General features: G+C 31.4%; 2 protein-coding genes across 6 annotated transcripts in view; both read left to right on the top strand.

Moving 5' to 3' along the window:
* On the top strand, window positions 1–7,352 carry LOC127711243 (uncharacterized). Its single transcript, XM_052217238.1, has 6 exons — window positions 1–38; window positions 238–321; window positions 2,699–3,016; window positions 3,429–3,544; window positions 4,949–5,135; window positions 6,675–7,352. Exons 2-6 carry the CDS (start codon window positions 255–257, stop codon window positions 6,938–6,940), a joined length of 954 nt encoding a protein of 317 aa, XP_052073198.1. The 5' UTR covers window positions 1–38; window positions 238–254; the 3' UTR covers window positions 6,941–7,352.
* A 5,244-nt stretch (window positions 7,353–12,596) lies between these two features.
* Window positions 12,597–27,183, top strand: part of LOC127710526 (hemicentin-1-like) — a 29,631-nt gene continuing 15,044 nt past the window's right edge. The window contains exons 1-6 of one of the 5 annotated variants that reach the window (XM_052216451.1): window positions 12,597–12,812; window positions 17,728–17,819; window positions 19,449–19,766; window positions 19,970–20,085; window positions 21,022–21,208; window positions 22,374–25,838. The gene's annotated coding sequence lies outside the window, so the exon portion shown is untranslated. The other 4 variants (XM_052216449.1, XM_052216453.1, XM_052216450.1 and 1 more) reach the window with 4 other exon arrangements.

Raw genomic sequence — 27,183 nt, 5'->3', positions numbered from 1 at the left:
TTTTTTTGTCATTGTCTTTGTAGATATTTGGCTCATTGGTAATCATACCTTATTTTCATAACTAAATTCAGGTACCTTCAAATATTCATCCTTGTTCTGAAGTGGTAGGTAAGCCTTCATTTTACATACAAAAATTACATTTGAAAAAAAACACAAATAATCTTATTTGAAATTAACAGCGATTGTCTTCTGTTTTAATATTCATTTAAATTTATACATCGTTATTGATCTTTTCAGTTTATGCGACCACAACGATGATCCCTGGACCATCATTCGTGAACATCTATATCTATAGTCTTGCATTTGTTGTAACAGCACAAAGTAAGTTGTATTTATGCAAAGTCTAACAATAAAAAAAACGACCATTTTATATTATGATATTACTCGTTTATCAAAGCAATACGCAACACTTACGTAGAAATGAATAGCGTGTAACATAAACTAAATGTTAAATTCATGTGTTATGTAAACATATAGGATCAGGGACAATTTTCATAAAAAAATCTTAAGATAAAAATTGATCTTTAGTTATACTGAAATGTTCATGACTTACGAGTATTTTTTCTCTTAAGATATTTTGTGAAATTGATCGGAAAATCCCCAAATTTTCATTAAAAGTCTCATTACAAATTATTCACTACAAGTTTAGACAGAAGGAAGCAATATGAATACACCTTTCTTGGTTTGTTTGGGTTTTTTTTTATCGGAAAGCAAAATACATGCATGGTGTAAACTGTATTTTTGTATGCATAACACATTGTCTATTTGTCGGATGAACAAGAATTTTGAAAAAAAAAACACTTTCTGTACTAGCGAGTACTCGTAAGTCAGAACTTTTCAAAATTGTGTTCCTTGCATTGATCTGACGAAGTACGTGTGTCGCTCACCTATTTCTATGTGCATCTTTAACAATGGCCACTTTCCAACTTTGCATACTAGAATATAATTCAAGACAAAAACCTCCTTTTCGTTGAACTTAAGCATGTATGCGGATAATCTTTTTTCTCCCTTTATCTACTAGATACTAGGTAAATTCAGTACTGTTTAGACAATTCGCGTGCAGTCAATTATGTACTGTTCAGTAGCGTTTCTTACAAATTTTAGTAAGATAAATAAACTTATTATAGATACCAGGATTGATTATTTTACGCCAGACGCGCGTTTCGTCTAAAGAAGACTCATCAGTGACGCTCCAATCAAAACAGTTAAAAAGGCCAAATAAAGTACGAAGCACTAATCCAAAAACTCCGAAAGGTTTTGCCAAATACAGCCAAGGTAATCAATTATAGAAAATCCTTAGTATTTCGCAAAATTCAAAGTTTCGCAAACAGTCAATTTATGATTATGACCATATCAATGCAAATTCATGTCAGACAGTAGTGCTGACTACTGGGCTGGTGATACCCTCGGGGTGAAAACCTCCACCAACAGTGGCATCGACACAGTAGTTGTAAATAAACTCATCATATATGTTGATGTTTACAGGTTAGCAGGGTAAGCACTGAAGAGTCTGAACATAGACTGAATAGATCGTTATTGACTGCAAGCGATGCGAATTGTCTGGACAGTTCTAAATTTACCGCAGTTGATAAGTCTGAAAACCAATGGAAGACTGAAAATGACTAAATAATATATCGTTCCGTCTTTTTAGAGCCGTTCAGATCAAAATGACAGTTTCAGATCAAAATTGGTTTACTGGTGATAGAAAGAGTCGTTTGACGATATAGGCCATGTTAACGTATTTGTATCTTGCTGATAATTTGTTTGTTTTTGAAATTTAATTTCTATCTATAATTGTTTCAATATAATATGCAAACATAAAAAAATGGAAGAAAATCTACATTTAAAGACTATTACTCCTATAAGAAATCATCTTACAATTTCGATGTTAATGGACAGTAGGTACTACTCAAGATTTTCGGCGTTGTCAGATTTTTTTCTATCTTTAGCGATTTTCAAAGTATTTGAAAAGAACTTGCATTTTATCTATGTTATATTAATTTTATAGATCGGCAATTTGTGTCGGCAGGCGGGATTATTAATTAGGCGGGATTATTGATTTTCAAACTTGATAAACCAAGAATGAGTGTGCCAAAATAGGTTTTTATTGTCACAGCAGTTTCAGAGACACTTTTGTAAAAGTAAACGGACAACGAACGACCACAAATGACAAACCACTACAGATGACGGACGCCAAGTGATGCGAATAGTTCACTTGGTCCTGTTGACCAGGTGAGCTAAAGAGCATGGCAAATGATTATTCAGTAATTGGCTGGCGCTTTTTTATTTGCTATTTTCATGGAATCGCCTACACAGGAATCTTTACCCTCCGTAGCCTCATTGAGACTTCATTCATTTTGATTTTGTTTTCCTGCTTTACTTTATTGTTTTTCCCAGTTTGTTGTCGTTTCTGTTTTGTTTTAAATCAGTTCAGAAGAAATCGAACATTGATGCCCCATTTGCATGTTACACTTCAACGAGATATACAGCTTATAAGTTGATTTAAATAAATGTAAAATGTAATTTTTGTAATAACACGCGTAACTAAATATCACCTAAAAATCAAATTTCACTTGTTTGTCTTTTGGTTTCAGTGGATAGTTGTCTCATTGAGCAATTATATCACATCTCCTTATTTTAATTATGATAAATATATTTTTTTGAAAATTCGCGTTTATAAACGATTTGTCTATTTCAGCAAATATTGAATTTTTATCAAAACCTGTAATTTTCGGAGAAACTGCTAAGCTTTCGTGTACAGTCAACACTACAAAAGTCGTACGAGACAATTCAGATAGCAGAAGTTGGAAAGGGGGACCTTTAAATGCATTAATGTGTACAGATGGTGTTTGTACAGATCATAGAAAATATCACGAAACATTAGTAAAGGATCAACATCAAGTTATCCTAGAAATACACAATTTCTCGGAGTCTGACGTGGACTGTGATTACTGCTGCATGTTTGGCGCTGAATCAATAAGGAGAAGGTTTGAGCTTAATGAAAGGGATTACGCATGTAAGCCTATAACATTTTTCTTATCAAAGCTTAATTCTTGCACGTAACAGTAATCTGAAATGGGAGTAGATTTGATCAATTAAAGCTTGTGTTAAGAGGTTTTTCCTGACTGTTTTTTTTATATATAATATGTGATGATAGTATACATATCTCTTTTTTTCAAAACCTGTACGTATTTGGTTTCGTTTTTGTAGAAACAGAATGCATTGGAATCATATGTTACTTGTTTTATTGGCGTGTCTTTTTGGATAACTATATATTGATGAACTAGGTGAAAATTATACTATAAAAAAAAAATTTGCACTTTTATCGTTAACAAATAAATCAACATAAAATAAAGCAACAGCGACCACCATTTATGCGTTTGAAATAAACACTTTAATTCTAAATGATTATTTTTATTAAATTTAAGTTCACCCAACGAAAGAAATGATAATAGTTAAGTCGGACCTTCAGCGAGGACACTTTACTATTGACATCAAGTTTGGAAAAGTGTGGCCAACACCTGTCTGCGAAATAATGTTCGAGGTACAAGTATTAGTATAATATACATACAAAGACGGAAATATGATTTCAAGTATTAAAAATTAGCAGGACATTTGTAAAGTTGAACATCCAGTAGCATGAATAAATAAAACAATTTAGTCTGGGAGAACACGATTTATTTATTAGTTGTAAATGACTTTGAACTAGCTTTCAGTAACTGCGATTACTCCTATTTTGGTGTTTTGTTTCTATTGTTATTATGTTAGTTGTTTTTGTGTCTCGTACCGATTGAGTTAAGACAATTACTACTAATTTTTGTATGCCCCCGCCGCAGCGAAGAGGGCCTTAATTGTTACCCTTTTCCGTCTGTACGTCCCGAAATTGGTTTCTGTTCTCTAACTTTAGTTTGCTTTACCAAATGTTAAGAAACTTATACACTATACGTATTACCACATCACACAGATCACATTTGAATTTGGTTGGCGTCACGTTTACCGTTCTATAGTTATACCCCTTTACAAATGGAAATATTGCTGAATTTTTCGTTTCCGTTCTCTAACTTAAGTTTGCCTCAACCAAATGTGAAAATTATACACAATGCTTTTTATAACAAAACTCAGATCAAATGCGAATTTGGGTGGCGTCACTTTTACCGTTCTTGAGTTATTTCCCTCTTTAACGTTCTATGCAAGCGGGAGCATCATCTGTGTTCTTATGTTGTGCTGTTACACCACTGTCCCAGGTTAGGGGGGGGGGGGGGTTGAGTGCTCACAAACTTTTTTTAACACGCTACATTCTTTATGTGCCTTTCTCAAGTCAGAAGCCTGTAGTTCAGTTTTTATCATTCAGTTGGCAGTGGTTCACGTCTGACATATTTGTTTTCTGAAATTGTTTTGTTATAAATTAGACCGTTGGTTTTCTTGGTTAAATTGTTTAATAGTTTGTCATGTCGGGGCTTTTAATAGCCGACTATACGGTATTCTCATTGTTGAAGGCCATAGGGTTGCCTATAATTGCGTACATCTGGTGGATAATTGTCACATAAGCAATCGTATCACATCTCCTTTGTTTTTTTAAATAAATATCCAAACAACCTTCCAATTCGGATTATAAATACGACTGTAAAACAAATAAAGAGCGAAATTAAACGAATGAAAAAGCAAAAACACGTCATCTTTGTGTTTTAAATTATTCTATAGGATAGGGAAAAACTTCATATGTCTTCGCTGACATATTCGCTAATCCATGATATGAAATAAAACTGTGCAACTTTGAGAATTGTTTTGTTGTTATCTTTTCTGCTTTGGGTTTTCTATTTGAAATTTTGTTGAAGGTTCTGTAAAGAATCAACGTTGACTCGAATGAGTTCAGTATTCAACAAGCTTAAGGATATCCCAGTTTGCAGTTATGTAAATGTTAGTTTATTCATTTATGATCCTTTGACAGGGAATTAACTTTGTGAATAGAACCAGCATATCAAATGGAAAAAATGGTAAACTGTATTCTACAAGTATTAATTTGGAGCATCGATTCAGAAGTGACTTTTGTAGTGGAGAAACATTTGTTTCCTGTCGTATTGGTACCAAACATATAGAAGTTCACAGGAAACGATTCCATACCTGTCCTGTTTCATGTAAATATATTATAAAATCACACACTTCATAAAATTCAAACGTAGTACCATATTATTAAATTGAAGTGCTTCAATATAAATATAAGTGGGGCGAATTTATTGATATTGATATTCCGTATTTAAATAAAGTAATCAGTTAACTTTGGTATATGAAATGCTTCTTATAAATATAAATAAGAAGATGTGGTATGAGTGCCAATGAGACAACTCTCCATCCAAGTCACAATGTATAAAACGTAAACAATTATAGGCCAAAGTACGGCCTTCAATACGGAGCCTTGGCTCACAGCGAACAGCAAGCTATAAAGGGCCCCAAAATGACTAGTGTAAAACAATTCAAACAGGAAAACCAACGGTCTAATCTAAATAAAAAACGAGAAACGAGAAACACATATAAACCACACAAACAAACGACAACCACTAAACAACAGGCTCCTGACTTAGGACAGGTGCATAAAAAAGCAGCGGGCTTAAACGTTTTAACAGGCGCCAACCTTCACCCTAACCTGAGACAGAAGTGTAACATTACAACATAAAAAGACGCACTATAAAATATCAATTGAAATGGCTTAACTCGATCAAAAAGACATTTAAACAAAAACAAGTAAACATACATTTTGCCTGTTAAAGCTATTTATTCATTTTTATTTGCATGGAGTATTAAGCTGCCAAAAGTACGCGAAGCACAAAATGGGACAGAGCATAATAAAGAAATTAACACCATAAAATTGACCAGCTCACCAAGATGAGGTGTATGCGGGATATGAAGGACTTTAAAATCTTTATGTCTTTAGAAATAAACAATGATAACGAATTAACTCCTTAGTTTGAGCCTTGTACTGCTATTATATCCTGCACAGATAGTCACTGCGTCATTGACATGCATTAGTTATTCCGATGCCAGTTGCGATATTTCGAAAGAAAAAAGCCACATAACGTTTGGATATAATTCATTTTGAGAGACGGTGTTTCGTTCAGATCACAATGCATTGCTATTCCTGACTGACAACAAAACAACATGCGGCATTGGATCAAACTCAAAATGAACAGTCGGAACATCGTGTTTATCGCAATATGATTTTAACTTGCTAAACTAAGTGCACATACTATCAAAACATTTATAACATAATAGAATATTCATTGGCCTACGAAATCCAATGATGTATTGGCATTAGTCTTAGTTCGTACCCTCGCTTATCTTTTCACACAGATCGTCAAGTTGTTGTAACGGTCGAGTTATTTTGTTTACCAAAGCGGATACTTTTCTCAAATTACTGAAACAAACTTTTGAATTAAGTAAGCTATATTTTAAATTTACAATGCTATGAAAACTGAATTTTAACTAAGTAGACATTTTTGTAAAGAAGAGCAATTAAGAAATTCAAATACACACTTTCTTCGACGTTTGAAGCTTTATTGTTCTCTAGACATATGCTGTCATTGTTTGTAAAAAAGAATTTCTTTATGGTAAGCATTCTTCAGGTCGGGAATTATGTAAAGTATGATATGAAAAAAATATAGTATTATTGTTATTTCCAGTGACTGAGAATCCAGGAGACCAAAACAATATGCCTCTGATGTCAATACTCATAGTTGGTTTATTGATTTGTATGGTGATGTCTGTATATGTTCTTTTGATGCTAATACGGCATAATATATTCATCAAGAATATTTCTGATTATCTAACTGGGAAATCGTATGATTATCATGCGGAAATCAAACTTAAACAAGATATTGAAACTACAGAAGAGAAAGTGGGTTTAACACTCAAATGGCAAAAAGGCAATGAACAACGCAATGTATAAATTGTGAAATTCAAGCAGTTTTTCTCTTTCATCAGTGCCCTTTGTTTAAAGTATATATACAGTTTTGAATTAATTTGTATATGTTTGATATATGCTATTGATATTTAAACAATTGTGTAGTTATCATATTATGATAGTGTTTCCATTAAGTAATATATAAATTCATCATAGATAACTGGATATAACTGTGTACGCCAGTCTACAAACGACTTATCAGTGACACTCGAATAAAAAAAGGATAAAAGGCCAAATAAAGTACGAAGTTGAAGAGCATTGTGAGATGGAGTATTGGAAATAACATTGTGCTGCAGCTTGCTTTTTCCAGTGAATGCATATTGAAGAAGTTTAACATTAAACGCTAATAGATAGGATATCGAATAGAGATGTATTCAAGTAAATTTATCGTTTTTCTTATTGTTGTCTTTCTTATATTGTGAATACATCCTTTTATTAAAATAGTATATTTTTTGTACTTTGGGCCTGCTTTCCATCGTCTTTTATTATTTAAATGTAAGGAAATCTAATTCAAATATTCATCTAAAGTGAACTTAAAGATTTTATTCTCAACACCGAATCAGCACCTGATCGTTGGAACGGGATGTTAAATGTTAGAATGAAGTTTTAAAATCTGAAAATGTTCGAAAAGGTATTACCATAAATTCATTAGTACCCAGAATCCGTTCGAATATATATAACTGCTAACTTCCCATATGCCTCACAAATGTGCTAACAGAAATATCGAACTCCAAAGTAAATTAAAGAAGGGAAAGTCCTAAAAACATGACGATACCAAACAAGAAGATTTCTCGTATTCTTTTCAGAACCTGAATTCTTTACCTAAATCTTGATCACTCAGAGCAAATGTATCACAGCACTAATCATTGTGTTCCTTCTTTATATAATTCTATAAGTGGTGTTAAATCTTCTGTATTGGTAAAGTTATTGTTTTTAAAGATGATCATCAACCCTTATTCTTGATTGTGCTCATAAAAGTATTATTGACACAGTAGTTTGTAGCTATTGTGATGAAAAATATAAAAAAAAAAAATCTATGTTATAAAGTAACACGATATGATATCGTCGCCAACGTCATATGTTTAAAAAGATAATCTTCATCTAGTGAGTTTGAGATAAACAAGTTTCTCGACGTTCTCAATATTTGATATCGATTGCGATGTAATAGGATGAACTTTTAGTTGAAAAATTACAATATTTAAACAGCGAGGAAAATGAGGCAATAGTAATAATGACCAAAATCCAAACAGAAAAAAATCTAAAAAAGGTTATGAACAATACAAATCCCATTACAGAATCAACGACAAATTGAAGCTTCTAACGGTCAATCAATGACTGTACACTTATGCAAAAATTAACAATTAATTATTTATAGCCATAGACGATGGTGCTTGCTTGCTGTTCAGATAGTTTAATGCCTTCTGTATGTCTTTTCTGGATTTATAATGTTTCTTGGGTTTACTTTTTCATTCTATTATACATATGAATTTAAGTATGCATTCATGATAAACTAATCTCATAAAACATATGACAATAAAAGGTTATTCACCGTGATCTAAAAAAAATGTAGCATCACGCTGCGTTCAACAAATAAACAAAATATAAAACTATGTTACTTCCGTATTTTAATGGGTTTCTAAATGCTAAAACCTAGTTCCCTATATAGTGGTCCGTGGGCGAATATGTATTTTTATTATTTATTTTTCTATTGAAATGTGGTTAAGTTGTTTCCTGATCTAAATATGATTTCAAACAATATATTTAAGCGAAAACATCCTTTTCACACTTCGCTTTTAATTGTTATAATGACTACAATACATGAAGGACTTCCATATCGTAATTGCTATATTTGATCAATAGCATAGCCTGGCACCATGCAACTGCCTTTTTAATTGAATCATAATGCCAATTTTTTCTGTTGAAATTTAAAACCATTAATTGATCGCAGTCTTAATCAGTTTTTTATGCAGCAGTTTTATTAAAAAAAAGGAGAGCTTTTATATATAAAAAAAACATATCATATATATAGGGTTTAAGAACATCCGTTGTTCGACCTGCTTGTCATATGCGTTTTGTTAAAATATACTTTTTCACTTCTTTGGTCTTTTGGAAAATGATGTTTGTGCTGTATTTAGACCCCTCTACCAAGAAATTTGTTTTGCATGCACACGTATAAAAATTGCGGTTTTTATCCAAAGCAATCATAGGTTTGAACGTTGTTTTCAATTTAGACTTGTATATATATATATAATAACAAAAAGTACGAATGTACCAAGGGGACCAGGAAAAACTATTAGTCAATGAAATACTAGTATAGACAACACAGTTTAGTCCAAAAAAAAAAGAACATAGTTGACAGGCAAGATTCCAAATTTGACTGCATAGGTATCTACAGATTGAGCAACACAAACTCCGCGGACAACCTCAGCGCATGTAATTTCGAAGAAAGAAACATCCTCACCGACTTAAGCACCCGTCGTGTTAACCATGGCAGACATATAGTGCTAAGTGGCATACACTGATGTCATAAATGAGGAATGACGAGCAGATGCATATCAAAATTGGTTTTATTTGTTGTTTGGACAATAAGTCAGCCTTTGATTTTTTCTTTGATTTGTTTTACATTTTGTCATATCAGCTTTTTATAGCCAAGCGGTATAGATTTTCGTCATTATTGAGCCGAACGGTGACCTATAGTTACTTACATCTACGTCATTTGGTATCTGATTGATTGTTATCGCATTTGTATCCACACCTTGTTTTCTTTGTGTTATATAAGAATCATTTGATTAGAGGACATCATCAGTACATTGTATATGGCGGAAATTAAAGGATACTGAACGAGTCTTTTTATTCTACTTGAGATGCTCCTTTATTTAGTCTGCCTCATATGAATAAAGGATCATGTCGGCCAGAAGAGGAGCATACTTTGTTTCTGAACGAATTTCGACTTTTTTTTTAATGCAAAACACCTACAATGAGCATAACAACATAAAATAGGGAGATATGGTAAGATATAGAGATAACTATCCACCAGATACCAAATGACATAGATATTAACTATAGGTCACATACGGTTCACAAATGAGGAAACCCATACTACAAAGCAGACTATTAAAGGCCCCGACATGAAAAAAATATGATATACAGTTACAAACGACAACCACTAAACTACAGGCTCTTGACTTTGGAAAATGTGCTATGGTCAGACTTAAGTGCACACTCTACGTTACTTGGGACAGTGATGTAACAGCTCAACACAAGAATAAACTATAAAAATAATTTAAAGAGAAGCTGGACTCTACTGATCGATACAAAAACACAATAAGAAGTACTAATGTCACAAAGTACCGATCTGAGAGTACTCGTAGTTAATGAAAGCTAGTAGAAAGCCAATGAGAACTTAAACAAAAAAATTAAGTATCCAAATCAAAATATCAATCAGTACACTTCCATTGGATTTAAACGTCATAAGCAGTCTAGGAAAACATGACATTGCGAAATGCAAAAAGGATATTTACGTAAAAATAATAGCTACACAACATATAAAAAATAAAATATATTTATGGGTCAACCTACTTCAAAAAAGACAATATTCCATATAAAGTGTCATGCTCTAAATCGAGCAGAGTCTAAAAAAGTCTAAAAAAGTGGTGACATTATTTAATAGAGACACTTTTAACGATCCGACGTCAACACTTAATTCCGAAAATTGACAAAACAAAGTTAAAAAGAGAAGGAAAACAAATAAGATATGACTGACAACCAAAGACGTGATTCCTGACTTAGGACATATGACGATACGACTCTATTAAGATGGTGAATCTCCTTCCTTTTCATTTCGAATAGCAGACGAACAACAGATATTTAAAAAAAATATATTAATAAAATCCTTATAAAAAGCACTAACCTCATTGTGTATTAAAGAAAAAAAACACAAAGAAATTATTCATTATTTCAACTAATACATGAAAGTACTATCATTTTGTTAAAATAATTAGCAAAAAGTAAAACAATTTGCTACTCAATGTATTGAGGGGATGACTAAGCAGTAACATTTGTCCTGCTGTTGACCTTGAAAGTCTTTTAAAAATTATTTTCTTCACAATGTGTATGATATTGTCATAAATACGATATTGTTTATAAAACCTTTGAATTATATAACAATGGAATCAAGAATCTATCATAAGAGCCGTTTGAATACAGAAATTTATTTTGAGAAAGGTATTCTTTTCTTAATTTATGTATACAATATAAAAATAAGAAGATATGGTATGATTGCCAATGAGACAACTCTCCACAAGAGACCAAATGACACAGAAATTAACAACAATGGGTCACTTTCGGCCTTCAATAATGAGCAAAGCCCATACCGCATAGTCAGCTATAAAAGGCCCCGAAATGACAAATGACCATTTATTCCTATTTTAGTAAAGGTAACTGTCAGAGAATTGCATGTGGAAAAGTATTAAAAAAAAACGAACCCTAAGATAAATTCAAAATGGGGGAAATCTATAACACCTCATAAAATCAAACGCTCGAATATTAGATAATTGCATATGAATGATCTTAGCTAATGTGCATGTCCCAAATGTAAGAATACCCTCATAGTGTCGAATGTTTTTGTCAATCATGTTGTTATTTAATTCGTGTAATACGGTTTGAATGCGTGTTCATCTTTTAAGAGACTTTTTGTTTTACCTATTACCATCTGACGATTCTTGTTTTACTAGTAATATCGCTGCTCCATTAAGCGCATCTTTTGAGCGTGAAATAATGGATTATATATTAACAGTTAGGTCTCCATAAAAACTTTATCACAACCTAAACAGTGAGTGTAGGTAATGAAGTAAACTAAAACTAAAACTAAATTTAACTAAACTAAATTTTAGTCATGGAAATAGATATAAGAAGATGTGGTATGAGTGCCAATGAGACAACTCTCCATCCAGGTCAAAATTTATAAAAAAAACCATTATAGGTCAAAGTACGGTCTTCAAGCATGATTTATTTATTAGATGTTATTGGTTTCTAACTAGCTTTGAATCCACGTCTCTTGCATGGACTTTATTGGATAGTTGTCTAATAAACAATTATACCACATCGCCTTAGTTTTTAACCATGCCAAAATTTATCAAAATAGCAGTTTTGAGAAAGTTTTACATACATGCATCAATAAAAATAGGATTTCGTATAGTTAACATTGTTTATCTGAAAATGTAAAATGGATTTGGTGTCATAGAAATTAACACTTTTTGAAGTACTTGCAACAACAGCTAGAATTCGTAATCATGTTTGATGTTATACAAACAATGTACAAGTAGTTATATTGCTTATTGTTTTGTCACAAAAACAGTGTATGAATAATTTCTTCCCTCTGTAATACCAATAACATTCAAGTACAAGATGAATACTTTTTTATTGAATTTTATTTATGCGTTTTATCGTGAATAATGCGTTTTCCAATGATAAAAGCAACAAGAGACGTCATGTCTTGATTTGTCTTCTTATATTTTTTTATTTGTTTATGTAAACAAAGTGTTTCCATTTATCTTTAGATTCGAACTTTATGGAAACATTATTTGAGAAACTAAAACCATTTATAGGGGTTTTCCAGTTATTTATTGCACCAATACAATAGAATATTTAACACACATTATAATACTGACGACATTTTAAAGAATATGTAACACAAATTATATACGCTTCTTTACACATGTGATTGAAATGTAATCAACTATAACTTGAATATATATGCCGGTATATGTGTCGCCTTAAACGGGTAGAAGTAACATAATATTAAAGTGAAACACCATCCTATCCATAAGCTTCTAGTATTTACACTCAATATTTTAAGGTAAGTGGCTATTTAAATGTATTAGACAGAACATATATTTAAATTATTTGAAATCTTAAAAATATTTTCAAGAAATGCGTTTTTTTAAATTTTATTTGGGATATTTGATTTTCTAAGTAAACGAAGGCTCATATTGAAGATTGACTAACCGTAAGGCTTTGTTTTATGAGAAAGTATTATACATCGTATTTTAAATGTCTGGTCTCCTCAAATGCAGTTTAATTAAGTTTTGATAAACAATTACTAAATGATGTTGTCTTCTCATATCATTTTTTGAAAATGTAATTATATGGGTATGTTAAAAATAGAATATAATTCACCATATCTAAAAATAACTTCCTCAAAATAGGGTATATGAAATCGCAAATTTACGATGTTGTCAAGCTGTGTATGTCACATAATGTATAAAAGAAATATCGATTTAGTAAATGCTATTAAGGTGTACGAAATTTTTAACAAATTTAACGAATGAAAATTTTTAGCAAATTAAACAAATCAAGTAAAAGTAGTTTTTTCTTGATTACTATTAATTTATTACGTCTAGGAACCTAAGAAATATGAAAAATGTAAAATCCTCAAAGAAATACTATTAGGTTATTGCCAATTTTGGTTGAAGTTGTTAAAACAAAACGGTTATCAAATAATAATTTAATAGCTATCCACTGTAAATTTGTTGTGCCATCAGTTCACACGACACTTCACAGGTTATTCAACGAAGCCCTCCAAAAACCGGGTGTAGTGGAAGGGTGAGCACTTTCTGTCCCTCTTGTTGCAACAATCCTACTGCTTAAATCAAGCTGTCTGTGATAAGTCGCATTTAATGATGTAATAAGGTAGGAAAATGATTTTGATATTTGATCTTAACAAGTAGAATTTGTCAGTGGTCATCGGCAACACAATTATTCAATAAAGTGCAACCGAAGCATGATGGTATCAGTAAAACGTTTGAAAAGAAAACTTCAACTATACCCTTTATAATTCTTGGTTAAATAGTTTCCTTTTAAGCAACAACTTTCTTTACAAATTTATTATTGGAAATGCAAGCACTGAAATATCGTATCAACTCGGAGATATATACCCTTGTGCACAACCTGAATCGATAATTTTGTCATATAAAAATAAGAAGATGTGGTATAATTGCCAATGAGACAAATCTCCACAAGAGACCAAATGACATATTAGATAACAACTATAGGTCACCGTACGGCCTTCAACAAAACACATACCGCATAGTCAGCTATAAAAGGCCCCAAAATGACAAATGTTAACCAATTCAAACGAGAAAACTAACGGCCTGATTTATGTACAAAATAATGAACGAAAAACAAATATGATATACAGCAACCAACGACAACCACTGAATTATAGGCTCCTGACTTGAGACAGGCACATACAGAGTTTGGCGGGGTTAAACTAGTTTGAAGGCGCAACCCTCCCTCTAACCGAGAACAGTGGTATAACAATACAAGAACAATATGTATTAGTTTCTTTTTTTTGGTTTGCAGTGCTTTATATTGTGCTGTTTTATTTTTCGATGTCTGTGATGTTCTACTGGTATCTGTCACGTCTAACCTAATGTTCTAGGACACAGTCTTTCCATTTCAAACTTCGACATATGGCCATATGTTCTGGCTGCGGAATGTGATGGTTTATGAATTAATGTAATTTATTAGGGCAAGACAAGAGAAATATACCAATCCGGTTTTGTATATTGCCATATTAAAGGATATGACTCATCAACGTATTTTAACAGCAGTAAAACAGTGGATGTCACTAAGGATCAGGATATTCTAACCTTTACGGAGCATCTGAGTTTATTTTCGGTTTTTGATGTGTACGTTTTGCTCAATATTTAGCTTTGTATGAAGTGTTTTGTAACTGTTGATTGTCTTTTCGTCTACTTTTTGCCTTGTGTTGTGTTGTATGTTTTGTATGGACTTATGGGCTTTCATCGCCATATAGGTATCTTCTCCCCCTTTTCCATATGTAGGTGCTACTGGAATGTGGCTAATAGAAATGGACATTGCCAACCGGAAAAATTAACAATATCATAAAGTTTAGTTCTCAACCGACCTCAACTAATAATTTCTAGATTAAAGCCCAGGTTAAAACAATTCAATGTGTTTCGATTGTATCTGTTATTTCCAATTCCATTGCATATATGTTATCACCGTAGTCACCAAACGTTGAACTATTCAAAGAAAAGACAGCATCTACATAGCTTTAAAGTTCGAGAATATATTATGACCTGTTGTTTTCATTTTTGTGGACTAGCCCTTTCAAGAATTCTACCTGAAACGAAAAATGGACGAAAAATAGTTGGTTTCAATGTGATGGACGAATGTCTGTAGGAAATATGTTACCTAATATAAAAAAGCACTAGGTGTCAGTTTTAGAAAACTCTTTTCTTTAGTCAGAGTGTTCTGTTACAAGGTATGATTTTTTCCTTAACAAAAACAATTGTATCCTTGATTTTAGATAACAACATAGTTGGTCCTTTTCGTCCAATCTACCTTTAAGTTTAGAATCAGCAGTATGTGTGTAAACTGTAAATAAATCAACTGTTTTCATCATAGTACAAACAAAGGGATTTAATTTATACTAAATCTAACTTATTTATGGGTTTTCATTTTATTCACATCAGATTCACAATTGGTAGTTTTTCACGGTAACTATGACATTCGATGTTGATGGTTGATAAAACAGAATGATGATAATAATTAGGAAAGACATTTAGCAAGGCAAAAAATATAATAGAAATAAGAAGATGTGGTATGAGTGCCAATGAGACAACTCTTCATCCAAGTCACAATGTATAAAAAGTAAACAAATATAAAGCTGTTTTAAGGAAACTTTTATAATTTGAATATTCAATAGAGTAATGGAAGGTGCAGTTCTTCTACGTTTATTGACATTAACAAAAACAAACTACAAACCTATCATTGTTCATGATTTCCACTCTTTGTAAGTATCGACGGATTGTATATTAGGGTTTTCAATTTAATTGACAATACTTAATTCACTTATCAAAAAGTTAATGAAATGTGATTTTAACACATACATGTGAAAATATGGGCTTTGTCTGAGGTACAACAATATATGTGTCCTGAACGTAGGACAGATTTTTCGCAATACTCGGTACTTTGTAGATTGAGCATGTCCATAGACACATGTAGTGTTTTTTAGTTCTTATTAGTATCAACTATCTCAATTGCCATAATCAGTTCGAAAGAGTATATATGTCACTTTTTCAAATTATATACATTGGCTTGCATAAATCTTGCCTTACGGCATTATTGATTTATATTTTCGTTAATGATGATCATTTTAAGACTATAAAATAAAGACAAAATAAAATTTCTATAGATGAATTCAAAGCTTTGTTGCATATATATCTATGCAAAGACTGAAAATATTTACTATGCATCGATTTTCAGTAAAATGTCTATAGAATAAAATAAAATATTTTACTCGACACGTTCCATTTAAATTGCTTTGACAAAAAGTAATTAATATGTTTACTAAACGGTGGGAATTTTCGCACCAATAATATATACAAATAATTCGGGTAGTTTTGTTATTATATTTATACCAAATATTTTCAAAAACACCACCAATTGTCTTGTGACGTATGTTACCAAAAGTGAGAACAAAATATAGAAGGTAAGAAATAAACATACTTTCATTTTTCGTTATAATAGTGAACACATTGATCATAGTAAAACATACAAAATATTTAATAACATGAACTGGTACAAATTTTATAACAAACGATGCACATCTCGACAAATAATGTCACTTCAGTCGATACTCGAGGCCAAAATATTTGAAAATCCAAAACCTACAAACATCGTTTATGGCATTTATAACCGAAAAAGACCAAACGGTGAACTAAACATGTACAAAAATCACAGTTATGCATGAGCCAGGTGTATTTCTAAATTTTAAATGATTTCACAAGTTTTATAACAAAATATTTAAGAAAATCACTATATTAACTTTCATGGAAGTACAGATGTCCTGGGATTAAAGGCTGTTAATACCAGCTCGATAATACTCTCGGGGAGTAACAGATTTAGTTTATTTACAAATTTTTTTTAAGGTTAATATAGATAGAGGAAAATAGAGAGTGGGGATTATAAAAATTTTCTGTGAATCATCATTAAATTTTAGGCTACACTTTTGTATGACTGCATATTTAACTTCTTAGTGACAGCTTCAGACTTTTTAAAAAATGATAGAAATTGAAGCACTAAAACGTTTCAATTATTTGAGTATGCAAATATAGGGTTTAAACAGTTATCTAAATGACAAAATACATATTGCGTATAAGTTTTGTAGATAAATGAAAATGACAATTGATATAAATTACTTTCGTCCGAAGCGCTTTTAGGGATGTATCTTCATCAGAAAAGATTAAACCTCAAAACATTAAGAGCCAAGGATATACAAATATAAATGAATTCGCGAGGGGCTATATGATCAAAAGGAGCATAAAGAATAACCAAACTAATCTTAGGTCAACTTTGCCTGAGGGAGTTTGAACCTTAGTTACTTAATAATGTCTAAATTTATCAATGGAGAATTTAAGAAAAATATGATATAAATCAAACAGTACCAAAGCACTGACTACTGAGCTCATGATACCTTCGGAGACTAACAGTCAACCATCAGTGGCCTCGAACCGGTGCTAGTAAAAGATTTGTTCTTATTCCGTGTGTCCAAAGCGCTTTTCTGGCTTCACCGTCATCAGGAACGGCAATTGGAGGGTCTGATAATTCAAATAAGTATTGCGCTGCAATTTTAAGATGATGGCGGACCATTCTTTTTGTAGTATAAGGATCGCAAACCGAGATCAGTATCACACATTATTTAAAAAATATGTATATTGTATCACAGTAAATGTTCTTTGCAGATCGTTTTAATAGAAGCAAAAGACAAGCAAAATGATTTCTATTCTGAAGTATGTAATGTTTCAGTTCGTTTATTTGCATATTCGTGCATGTGGTAAGCATAATTAGATTTTATCTGATTGTTTAATAGTGCAACAAAAATAAGATAATCAAATCAGACAAAATTTACATCAGATATTTTAGTATGGTTTTATACAACTAATAGATGTAGATCAGAAATTTCGTTCTTTATTCAAAATTTAAAGTAAATTGTAGATCTCCTGCAAATACACATCATGGTAACATTATTGTTTGCTCTGAAATATAAAGTTACAAAGTTATGAATTTTGTAGAATAAAACAATTAAATGTTGATTTTATCTAGTACATATAGTTGTGAGTAATGTCAACTATGGATGTTTTCAAAATAGTAATACCTAGATTTGTTTTTTTAAATATAACTAAGTAATCCTTGCTTTAATGAAAATTTTAGACAACCTATTTTCGAAATTAAAAGTAAGTTATCCATTTTTTAAAACCTATGTTGATTTGATAAATTATCCGAATTTTCCCTGTATGTTGAAGTTAAAACTCAAAATAAAGTAGTCAGTCATCTTTTTAATATCTTACTTGTATAATATGGAGCAATAAGTGCATATTGTAAGTATTCATAAGTGTGTTCCATTAGTGGGACGTTCCCTTAACCCTTTTAAAATAGGATTAATTTAATGAATTATCATGATTTTATTAAGTATTTATTAACTAATCTCTTTTTGCATTATGTTGTAATGATATACATTGTTTTAATAAAATAAAACAAAATTCATTTAATTTCTTTTTTTTTCTTGAAACAAGTATTTCTTGACAGTAAGTACAATACATTTTCCTATTATGTTTGATTAATAAAAGATTTCTAAAATTAGCTGTTTCACTTTTTTCACAACGTTTGTTTGTTTTTTCTTAGTGACACAGTTTTAATTTAGTTTTAAGACGAAATAGTTCTGTTAAAATTAATAAAGTACATTTTTGTTAAAATAATCAATGCAACTGGCTTTCTTACAGTCAATCTGGTTTTTTTTCTTTCATTTTTATTTGTGCACCACTTTTGACATGGCAATTTAAAGCCATCACAACACGTAAAAACATTTATTTTGAAGTGATTAACATGATTACCAAGAATTTGAATAAATTTTAGTATTATAGTTAGAAGTAATGGCTTAAAGAAAACCTAACAATTTGTTCTGCAAATCTAATGTAAAACCTTTAAACCACTTTCGCATTATTTTACTGTCCATACTTTTTTCTACGTGCAAAATAAAAATTCATTAATGATACAAGGCTATAAGTAAACAAGCAGTTCTGAGCTGCATATTTACTCTTCTGTTTAAGTTATATATATCAGCTTATATCTTTTTATTCAAGTACAGTCGAAGAGAAGAAAAAATAAACTATTCAAAGCTAGCAATATATTATTATACGGAAAGCTAAAAGAGTTAACAAATGTAAACTGGCTAAAAGTCTAGCTTTGAACAAAACCTATACTTGTAAAGCTCATGATAACTTAGTATATATACCGATGAATATCGAAGTGTTTTATATAGCAGCATTGACTGTGCTTGTAGTCTTATCACAATGAACACTTCTAATGATGCTTTCTCTCACACACACTATATAAATATAGATGTGTGTATAAGAGACTTCTGAGTGTGTGTCTCTCTTTTACTTATTTATCTCTATAATTACAGCTGACTTGGAACTGTTAACAAAACCTGTGGTCTTTGGAGAAAATGTGCGACTTGCGTGCACCGCAAATGAAACTGAAATTCCACTTGATAAACCTCACAGTAGAAGCTGGTCAGGTGGACCTTTTAATAAAGTATTGTGCATGAATGCTGTCTCTGCAGACCTTTCGAAATATTATGAAGTACTTGGAAAAGATAAATCTCAATACATCCTTGTTATAAAACAGTTTTCAGAGACTGACATAGGCTGTGAATATAAATGTATCGTTGGTGTAGATGAAACACGAACAAAACTTCAGCTCAACGAGGAGGACTATGAATGTAATTTGTTTACAGAATTTTTATTTACTCTAGCTATTCTTCGCTCTTTACCAACGTCATTTCATAATTAAAAAAAAATAATTTAAGTTCATTTTTAATGCTTAATAAGTTAGATTAAGGTTAAGCATGCCAAATTGGCACATTTTCTAGATTTTTGATGTTGTTACACTGTTTACAGTATAGATGACATATTTTTTTAATAGATATTCCACCAAAAGAAACTACTACTGTCATTGCAAGCTTACAGTATGGACATTTCAGTGTAAACGTTCATTTTGCTAAAGTATGGCCAACACCAGTATGTGAAATCATATTTGAGGTATATTAATACTAAAAGTTTTCCAATGCATTTTAGAAAATTAACATATTAAAAGTTGCATCAACGACCCAACAGAGCGTGGCTAATTCTTTTTTTAAAATTTGAACCTTACCGAAAGCTCACAAAGTTGAAATATCTTCCAATGTTTGACATGTTTGAGGTTTAATTTGATCTCGCAAGAATTTATTGTGCTGAACTTTAAAGAAACAGTAAAAACAAAAAACAAAAAACAAAAAACAACACAAAAATGGATTGGGTAGAAGGTCTCTTCATTAACTTTAGATAGAAAAATGCTCCCTACAAATAATCTTATATAACGTGGAAGCTAATAATACTGATATCTATTCATGTTCTAATGACCAAGAAAACTGAACATTAATTAAAAAGGGACGGAAGATACCAAAGGGACATTAAAAACTAATAAAATCAAATAAACTGACCAAAGCCATGAAAAACAATACCACCCCCCCCCCAAAACAAAAACCCTCAAAAAACAAAACAAAAACGAAAGGCCACGAAAAGACAAAAAGTTAACAAAAAAAACCTACAGCAGATCCTGCTCCACTATTCGCACTATTTATATAAACGTTGCTCATGGTACAAAATAAAATTTTACTGTTACAATATATGTCATATGTCAGTTTCGCAGATTTAAACCATTGAAATCAAAAATTTAAAACATTGTTCCATATCTGGTTAAGGTCAACTTTTCCATGTGTAGGATAAAAAAAAACCTTTGTAACCTATCCATGTCCAAAGTTGATGCAAACAAGCAACAACGACACCGAATGTACTTCTTCACATTATCAAATAACTATACAATGCAAGACAGTGGAGAACCATTAGTAATATCGATGATGATAAGCTTATATGTAAAACACAAATACTAGTTCATATTGATTAATAATTATTGAGTCTTTATCTTTCATTTGATAGGATGTCAAATATGGAAAACTGGCAAAAATGTCAAAAAGGAAAAATGGGAAATTATATTCGGTCGACATTAGTCTAAAACACACCTTAAGAAAGGAAGACTGTACCGGTGAAATATTGATTTCCTGTCAGATTGGAACAAAACACATCGAGGTTCAGAGAAAACATTTTAACACATGCCCAGTCACTGGTATGTTTGTTCATAACGTTTTGATAATATCTACGTTACAAGTGAATACATATCATATCTGCAGAATCTTTTGAAACATTGATTACTACACATAGAAATGGGTGTTGGAAAATAGTGAGCAAAGGAAAAGACAACCAAAGAAAACAACTACATAAATGACACAAAAGTAATGGGAAAGGTATTTTATACTGATTTTTGCACAACTAAAATTTAAAGTAAAGAGTAGGATAGATGAAGCAGATCAAAAGTAATCTATCATACTTATTGTTACAACCAATTAACTATGGGCAATTATTGTTGTTTGCAATCTTAGACACACGTTCGTCTATACAGGACCACATATAGCGGATCAGTATCAATCGAAGAAAAAACAACGCAAAGTCAAATAATAACAAAGATGAAGAGCATCGAACACCAAACTTTACAAAAAGTTGTAACCAATCTTGTTAGACCCATCTTCGTAGGAGTAGAAAGCATTTATTTTTCAAACCATTGTCACGACACTTATGAGAAAATTCCAATGTACTGTGATATCAAAAAGGATAAGTGACTGGATATTTTTACTTAGATAATTTAATTCCCCTCTTGTCGTATCTAGAAGTCAAAAGTATGGTATGCATAATACATTGTTAAAATATAAAAAAAAACCAAAAAACGTGGATAATATATTTTGGCATTTTTCAGATATCACCTTTATAAAATGTATAATTGTAACATCTTTATATGTTTTACATGTATTGATTGAAAAGTATTTGAGCAGACGGGTGAATGTAGCAACATTTCAACGAAATTAAATACATGTACATTAATAACACCCTTGACACAATATTGCTTTAAATAAAACATTATGTCTTTTTTATTTGTTCACACATTGTTGTAAATATAATGGAATTGTATGCGACTGTCATACAAGTGAGAGGTTTAGCTAGCTACAAAACCAGGTTTTATTCACAATTTTCTACATACGAAAATGCCTGTACCAAGTCAAGAATATAATAGTTGTTGTTCATTCGTTTGATCTTTTGATTTTACCGTTTGATTATGGACTGTCCGTTTCGAATTTTTCTTCGGAATTCGGAATTTTTGTTATTTTTACTTTTTACATGCATTGTTAGAAAAGTAAAAGAAGGCAAAACATTGATGATATTGTCCTTTTAATTTTCAGTTCCACACAAGGATAAGAATTTCCTAAACGATTACGGGCTTATAGCACTGGTAATTGCTGTAATCATGATTTTAGTTATGGTTTTTGTTATAATGATATCCATAATAATTAAACAAAAAGGCCATATCAAGTCCATCTTCGATCTCCTATTTGGATATACTGAGACAGCTCGTATCGAACTACCATGGAACAAAGAACCAGATGTGAGAATTCCTTTGGAGCCCCAACAAGAACAGTCATCTTGAGTACGGAAGGAATGATCATGTATTTGTTTAATATTGATACTTTTCAAATAAAGGATGTTCGCTCTTCTTGTTTTTGAATTTTTGCCAGATATTTGGAATCCTCTGGTTTTATCCATGTAGTGCCATTAGAAATTTTTCCCCGCTAACCCCTACTTTTCTTTTCATAATTTGATTACAAATAGTTTAAAAAGCCACATTTGAAAATGCTATAAAATCCTTGTTATTTTTTTATAACATTTTAAAGAAAAAGGGTGCCAGTTTTAAATATATGAAAAGTCTAGAGATAATTATTTCTCGCCAAATTTTCAATGGCTTATATCTCGTTAATAAGCACACGGACCCTTCATTTTTATCTGCTTTTTTAGTTCCTTTATTTATATAATATCAATTTATAACAGTCTTTTAAAAAGCTTGTTATTTTGAAACAGTTTAGCGAACATCCTAAAGTTTTAATTTATAAATATTATAATGTATGATCAGAGGTTCATGATGAAAATCAAATTTCCATCTTGGTTCAAAATAAACAGCTTATATTATGCAGAATGTTCTTTGTAGCATAAATATATAATATTTGAATTGATGTAGATCATACTTAGAGTGTAATAACATTAACGGTGCCATTTGACTGTACCAGATGCGCATATTGACAATAAATGTTTCTTCAATGATGCTGGAGAATAACTGTGATGATATATTTGACAAAAGTAAAACACAAAATTTCATTTATCATTTAATTATAAGTATCATTAAAGGTACGGGCCCATATTAAAAAGGGAGAAATGGAGAACAAATAATTGTGCCCAATACAGGATAAAAAATACCCATCCCGTAAAATACAGGGAATATATATCTGAACAAAATAAATAAACGTGGTTTTCACATGTTGTATCTTTAGGAAACGTTATTTTAGTTTTTATATTTTAGGGGATAGCTCAATCGTTACCTATCTAACAATATGGGCATGCAATTATCAACCTTTAAACTTTCGAATGAAACGATGATTATTATAGATAAAAACAAATTATAGAAATATTTAAACTGATTGTATGATTTGTCGTTTTCTTAGTGAATTATTGTTGGTATTCGGATATACATGGGGTACGTCATTTTGGTATCTGGAGGATAGCTATCTCACTGGCAATCATACCACATCATCACATTTGTATATTCATGACGCAAATTTGTGTGACAAAATAAGTAAATTATATGACTCATGTGAATTATTATATATATGTTTATATGTTATGCCTATTTTTGTTCTTTGACATATTTTTATTTGTTAACACATCATTATATATACGAAATTTAGATTTGATATTTTTCATGCATTGATGCTATTAATTTTCCCACAAAGATTTGTTAAATCAGCATAATCATAACTTAACATTTTTACAGAAGCAAATCTATTTTTTTTCTTTCTGAAACGTCTTTCATTTTTGTAAAATTGTCACTCATCAGTAGACACTTACTGTAATCGTCTCGTTTCTGACAAAGTCTCTTATATATATTGTATGTCTTAGCAAGGTATCATTGGGTTAAAGTGAAACACATATGACATTTGGAATTTGCATGTATATATCTGACAATGCTGTTATTGCTTCGAATTTTCGAAAAGGGAAATAACTGGTATAAAATCGTCCGAATTTAATCATTTCCCTTCATATTATTTTTTCGGTTTTGCTTCAATTAATCTTTTAACATGATGTATAGGTTTAGTATGCTATAATTGCACAAAAAGACAAACAACAGTCTTCAAAACACAGCATAGAAAAAGACCGAATAACAAGAACCCCATAAAAAAAGCAGGAATGATCTCGGGCGCTCAAAAAGTTTAAGCAGATCCTGCTCAACAAAAGTTACCACACCCTTGCAAACAGTAAAATTGATATGAACACTTGATGAAAGTCCATCAAAGAGTGAAAAACGTTTGTTATTTCACTGTGGCTGCTAGTTTAAGGTCCAGGTACAGTAAAATGGGCTATTTAACAGATTTTGGTCAAAATTTGTATACAACTAAGACTCGTTAAAATATAAATAAAAATCAAAAAAAATAATGCCATTATCACTTATTTTCTGAAATAAAACCAAATGAATGCTCTCAAATTAGACTCAGATGTATAGAAAGCAATAACAGCGGCGAAAACGTTCCGAAATGTGTCTTAAAATGACCAACTTAGCAAGAACAAATGCAAAGATTAAAACAAAATAATATGTTGGTGGTACCTAAATGTCTGTTCGATATGCTATTTCTCGAATCATGTCTTTCACCGGAAAAGATCGTCAATTTCGCACGCCTTTATGACTTCCTTTATTTACCAGATAGAAGGCGCACCTGTATCCCTACTCTATTAAAGCTTCAGGCACTTTCAGAAACTTGCAGGGTAGTCTAGAGATAATGTATGTTCCGTAAGTACGTAATCTTAATTCCCGTACGACTGAAGGGAGGGTGACCAACTTATTAGATTTTAATTTTCCAAATATTTTGTGCAGTATAAGATCAAACTTTTTCACCTGTTTGCTCAACATGTGTTGGAAGTGACGATGCCTTCATTTTGGTCATGTGGTGATGGAAGTCACATGACATTTTCAACTAACAACCATATCCCGGAACTGGTGTATTGAAATAAAATATTCATTGGCCACTGACTTCGTTTTGGGTGTATTGACCAATCTATTACTTATTTGGTTATGAAACACACAAAAGGAAAAAGATTTTTTACAGCTTACCATACGTTGGTGACCTTATTTTTATTTAGCATCATTTAAACGGAACTTTGTGTATCAGCAGTATATCAATTTTAAAGAAAATTTTATACACAGGTTATTGGAGATTTGATGATTTCAATACAAATTTAACAACATTTTTCGCCGATTTTAGGTGCTTTCTATACAAATGGGAATATTTTTGAAAGAATTAATTCACTAATATTTCAGAAAGTAAAAATGATAAATGCATTATTTTTTTCGGTTTTCAGTAAAAAGTCATCGAGCCAAAGTTGTACCTTATAATTATAATCATGACAAATTTACAACAGACAAAAAACATCAAATAAGCCAAACGTTAGCGGAAAATACTTTCGTAATTAACAATTAATCATTAGCATGAGAAGGATGTTTTTGTGACTGGAACTAATAACACATATTTGTAACAATTAGCGGAAAAAGAATTTTTATTACGGAAATATACAATGACAACGTATCTATTTGGTAAACATTAACGGTAAGTATTGGATTAATTGATATTTGAATGTAAGTATTCGTTTTACTTTTGGTCAATTTCATCTATTCAAATAGTAAAATCTACAATTGAAACATATGCATTTCTAGATAAGTTATTCTATTTAAAAAAGAACCAAAGTTTAGTTCAATTGTTCTCAGTGAGACGAGCACATGAGGCCACATGGAAATATGCTGGAAGTTAGACGTTTTGAGTCCAACATACAGGGATTGTTGTTGATTTCATAAGATGAAGACATAATCTATCGATCAGTTTACTTGAGGTCTGGAGCTGGAATGTCAGTAACTGCTAGTAGTCCTTTGTTTATGGCTGGAGGCATTTGGGAGGGTTGGGATTGCAAAAAACCTGTTTAACCCCACCACATTTTTGCGCCTGTCCCAAGTTAGGAACCTCTAGCCTTTCTTAGTCTTGTGTCTTCTTTCAACATTCTGGTGCATATGTAAGTTTCGGATTTAGTGTGGTGTCCATTTCGCTGAAGTAGTAAACATTGTTTTTATGGGTGAGCTGTAGCTCGCCTTCAGATGCAGGATATTCTCGATGTGTTGAAGACCCATTGATGGCCTTGGGCTGATTTCTGCTGTTTAGTCGGGTTGTTGTCTCTTTGACACATTCCTTATTCCCATCCGTCAATGATTCCCGAACGAAAGGAATAGGTATTGTATTTTATTATCTTATTTTGTCCCTTGCATTATCCATCCTTTCTAAAATATGTTTATTATGTTGAATATTGTTTTAGGTTATATGATTTATTAGCAATATAAAAAACAAAAAGGAATATAGCAGAACAATGGACTACTGAACGTTTGATCTTAGACAGCATTAAAATTTATTACACAATATACCACACTGATACAAAAAGACGTGTTAGAAAAGTCGATACTACTGTTAGCGCTCGTGTTGGATGGAAGATGAATACAATATGATGTGGGGGTCATCTCTAAAAGTATAAATACTCTATCGTTTTTAATTACCTGTATGGGCGTGTTTGATAGTGCTGATATACGTTATTTATAGCGTACAAGACATAATCAATCGAGCATTTTTAAAGACCCAAAATTATTCATTAAATGTGAATTTTTAAGTCAATTACGTACCATATTTATTGTAATTATAACCATACATGTAATTGTAATTATTTAAAGAAAGAAAAAAATAATAAAACAATAAGGCAAATCTTTATCTTTTGTTGAAATTTGTGGAAAGGGGGGGGGGATGTTTTTATATTATTTTCGGAATCAACATACTTGCAAAAAACTAATGGAACAAGATTTTTGTCCCGCCTTAACTCCTTGTGGAAAAAAAACTATTGTTTTACTCTCATTCCGGA

The sequence above is a fragment of the Mytilus californianus genome, unplaced genomic scaffold (genome assembly GCF_021869535.1).
Source record: "Mytilus californianus isolate M0D057914Y unplaced genomic scaffold, xbMytCali1.0.p SCAF_8, whole genome shotgun sequence".
NCBI lineage: Eukaryota > Metazoa > Mollusca > Bivalvia > Mytilida > Mytilidae > Mytilus > Mytilus californianus.
This window is presented reverse-complemented; position numbering and strand designations above follow the sequence as displayed.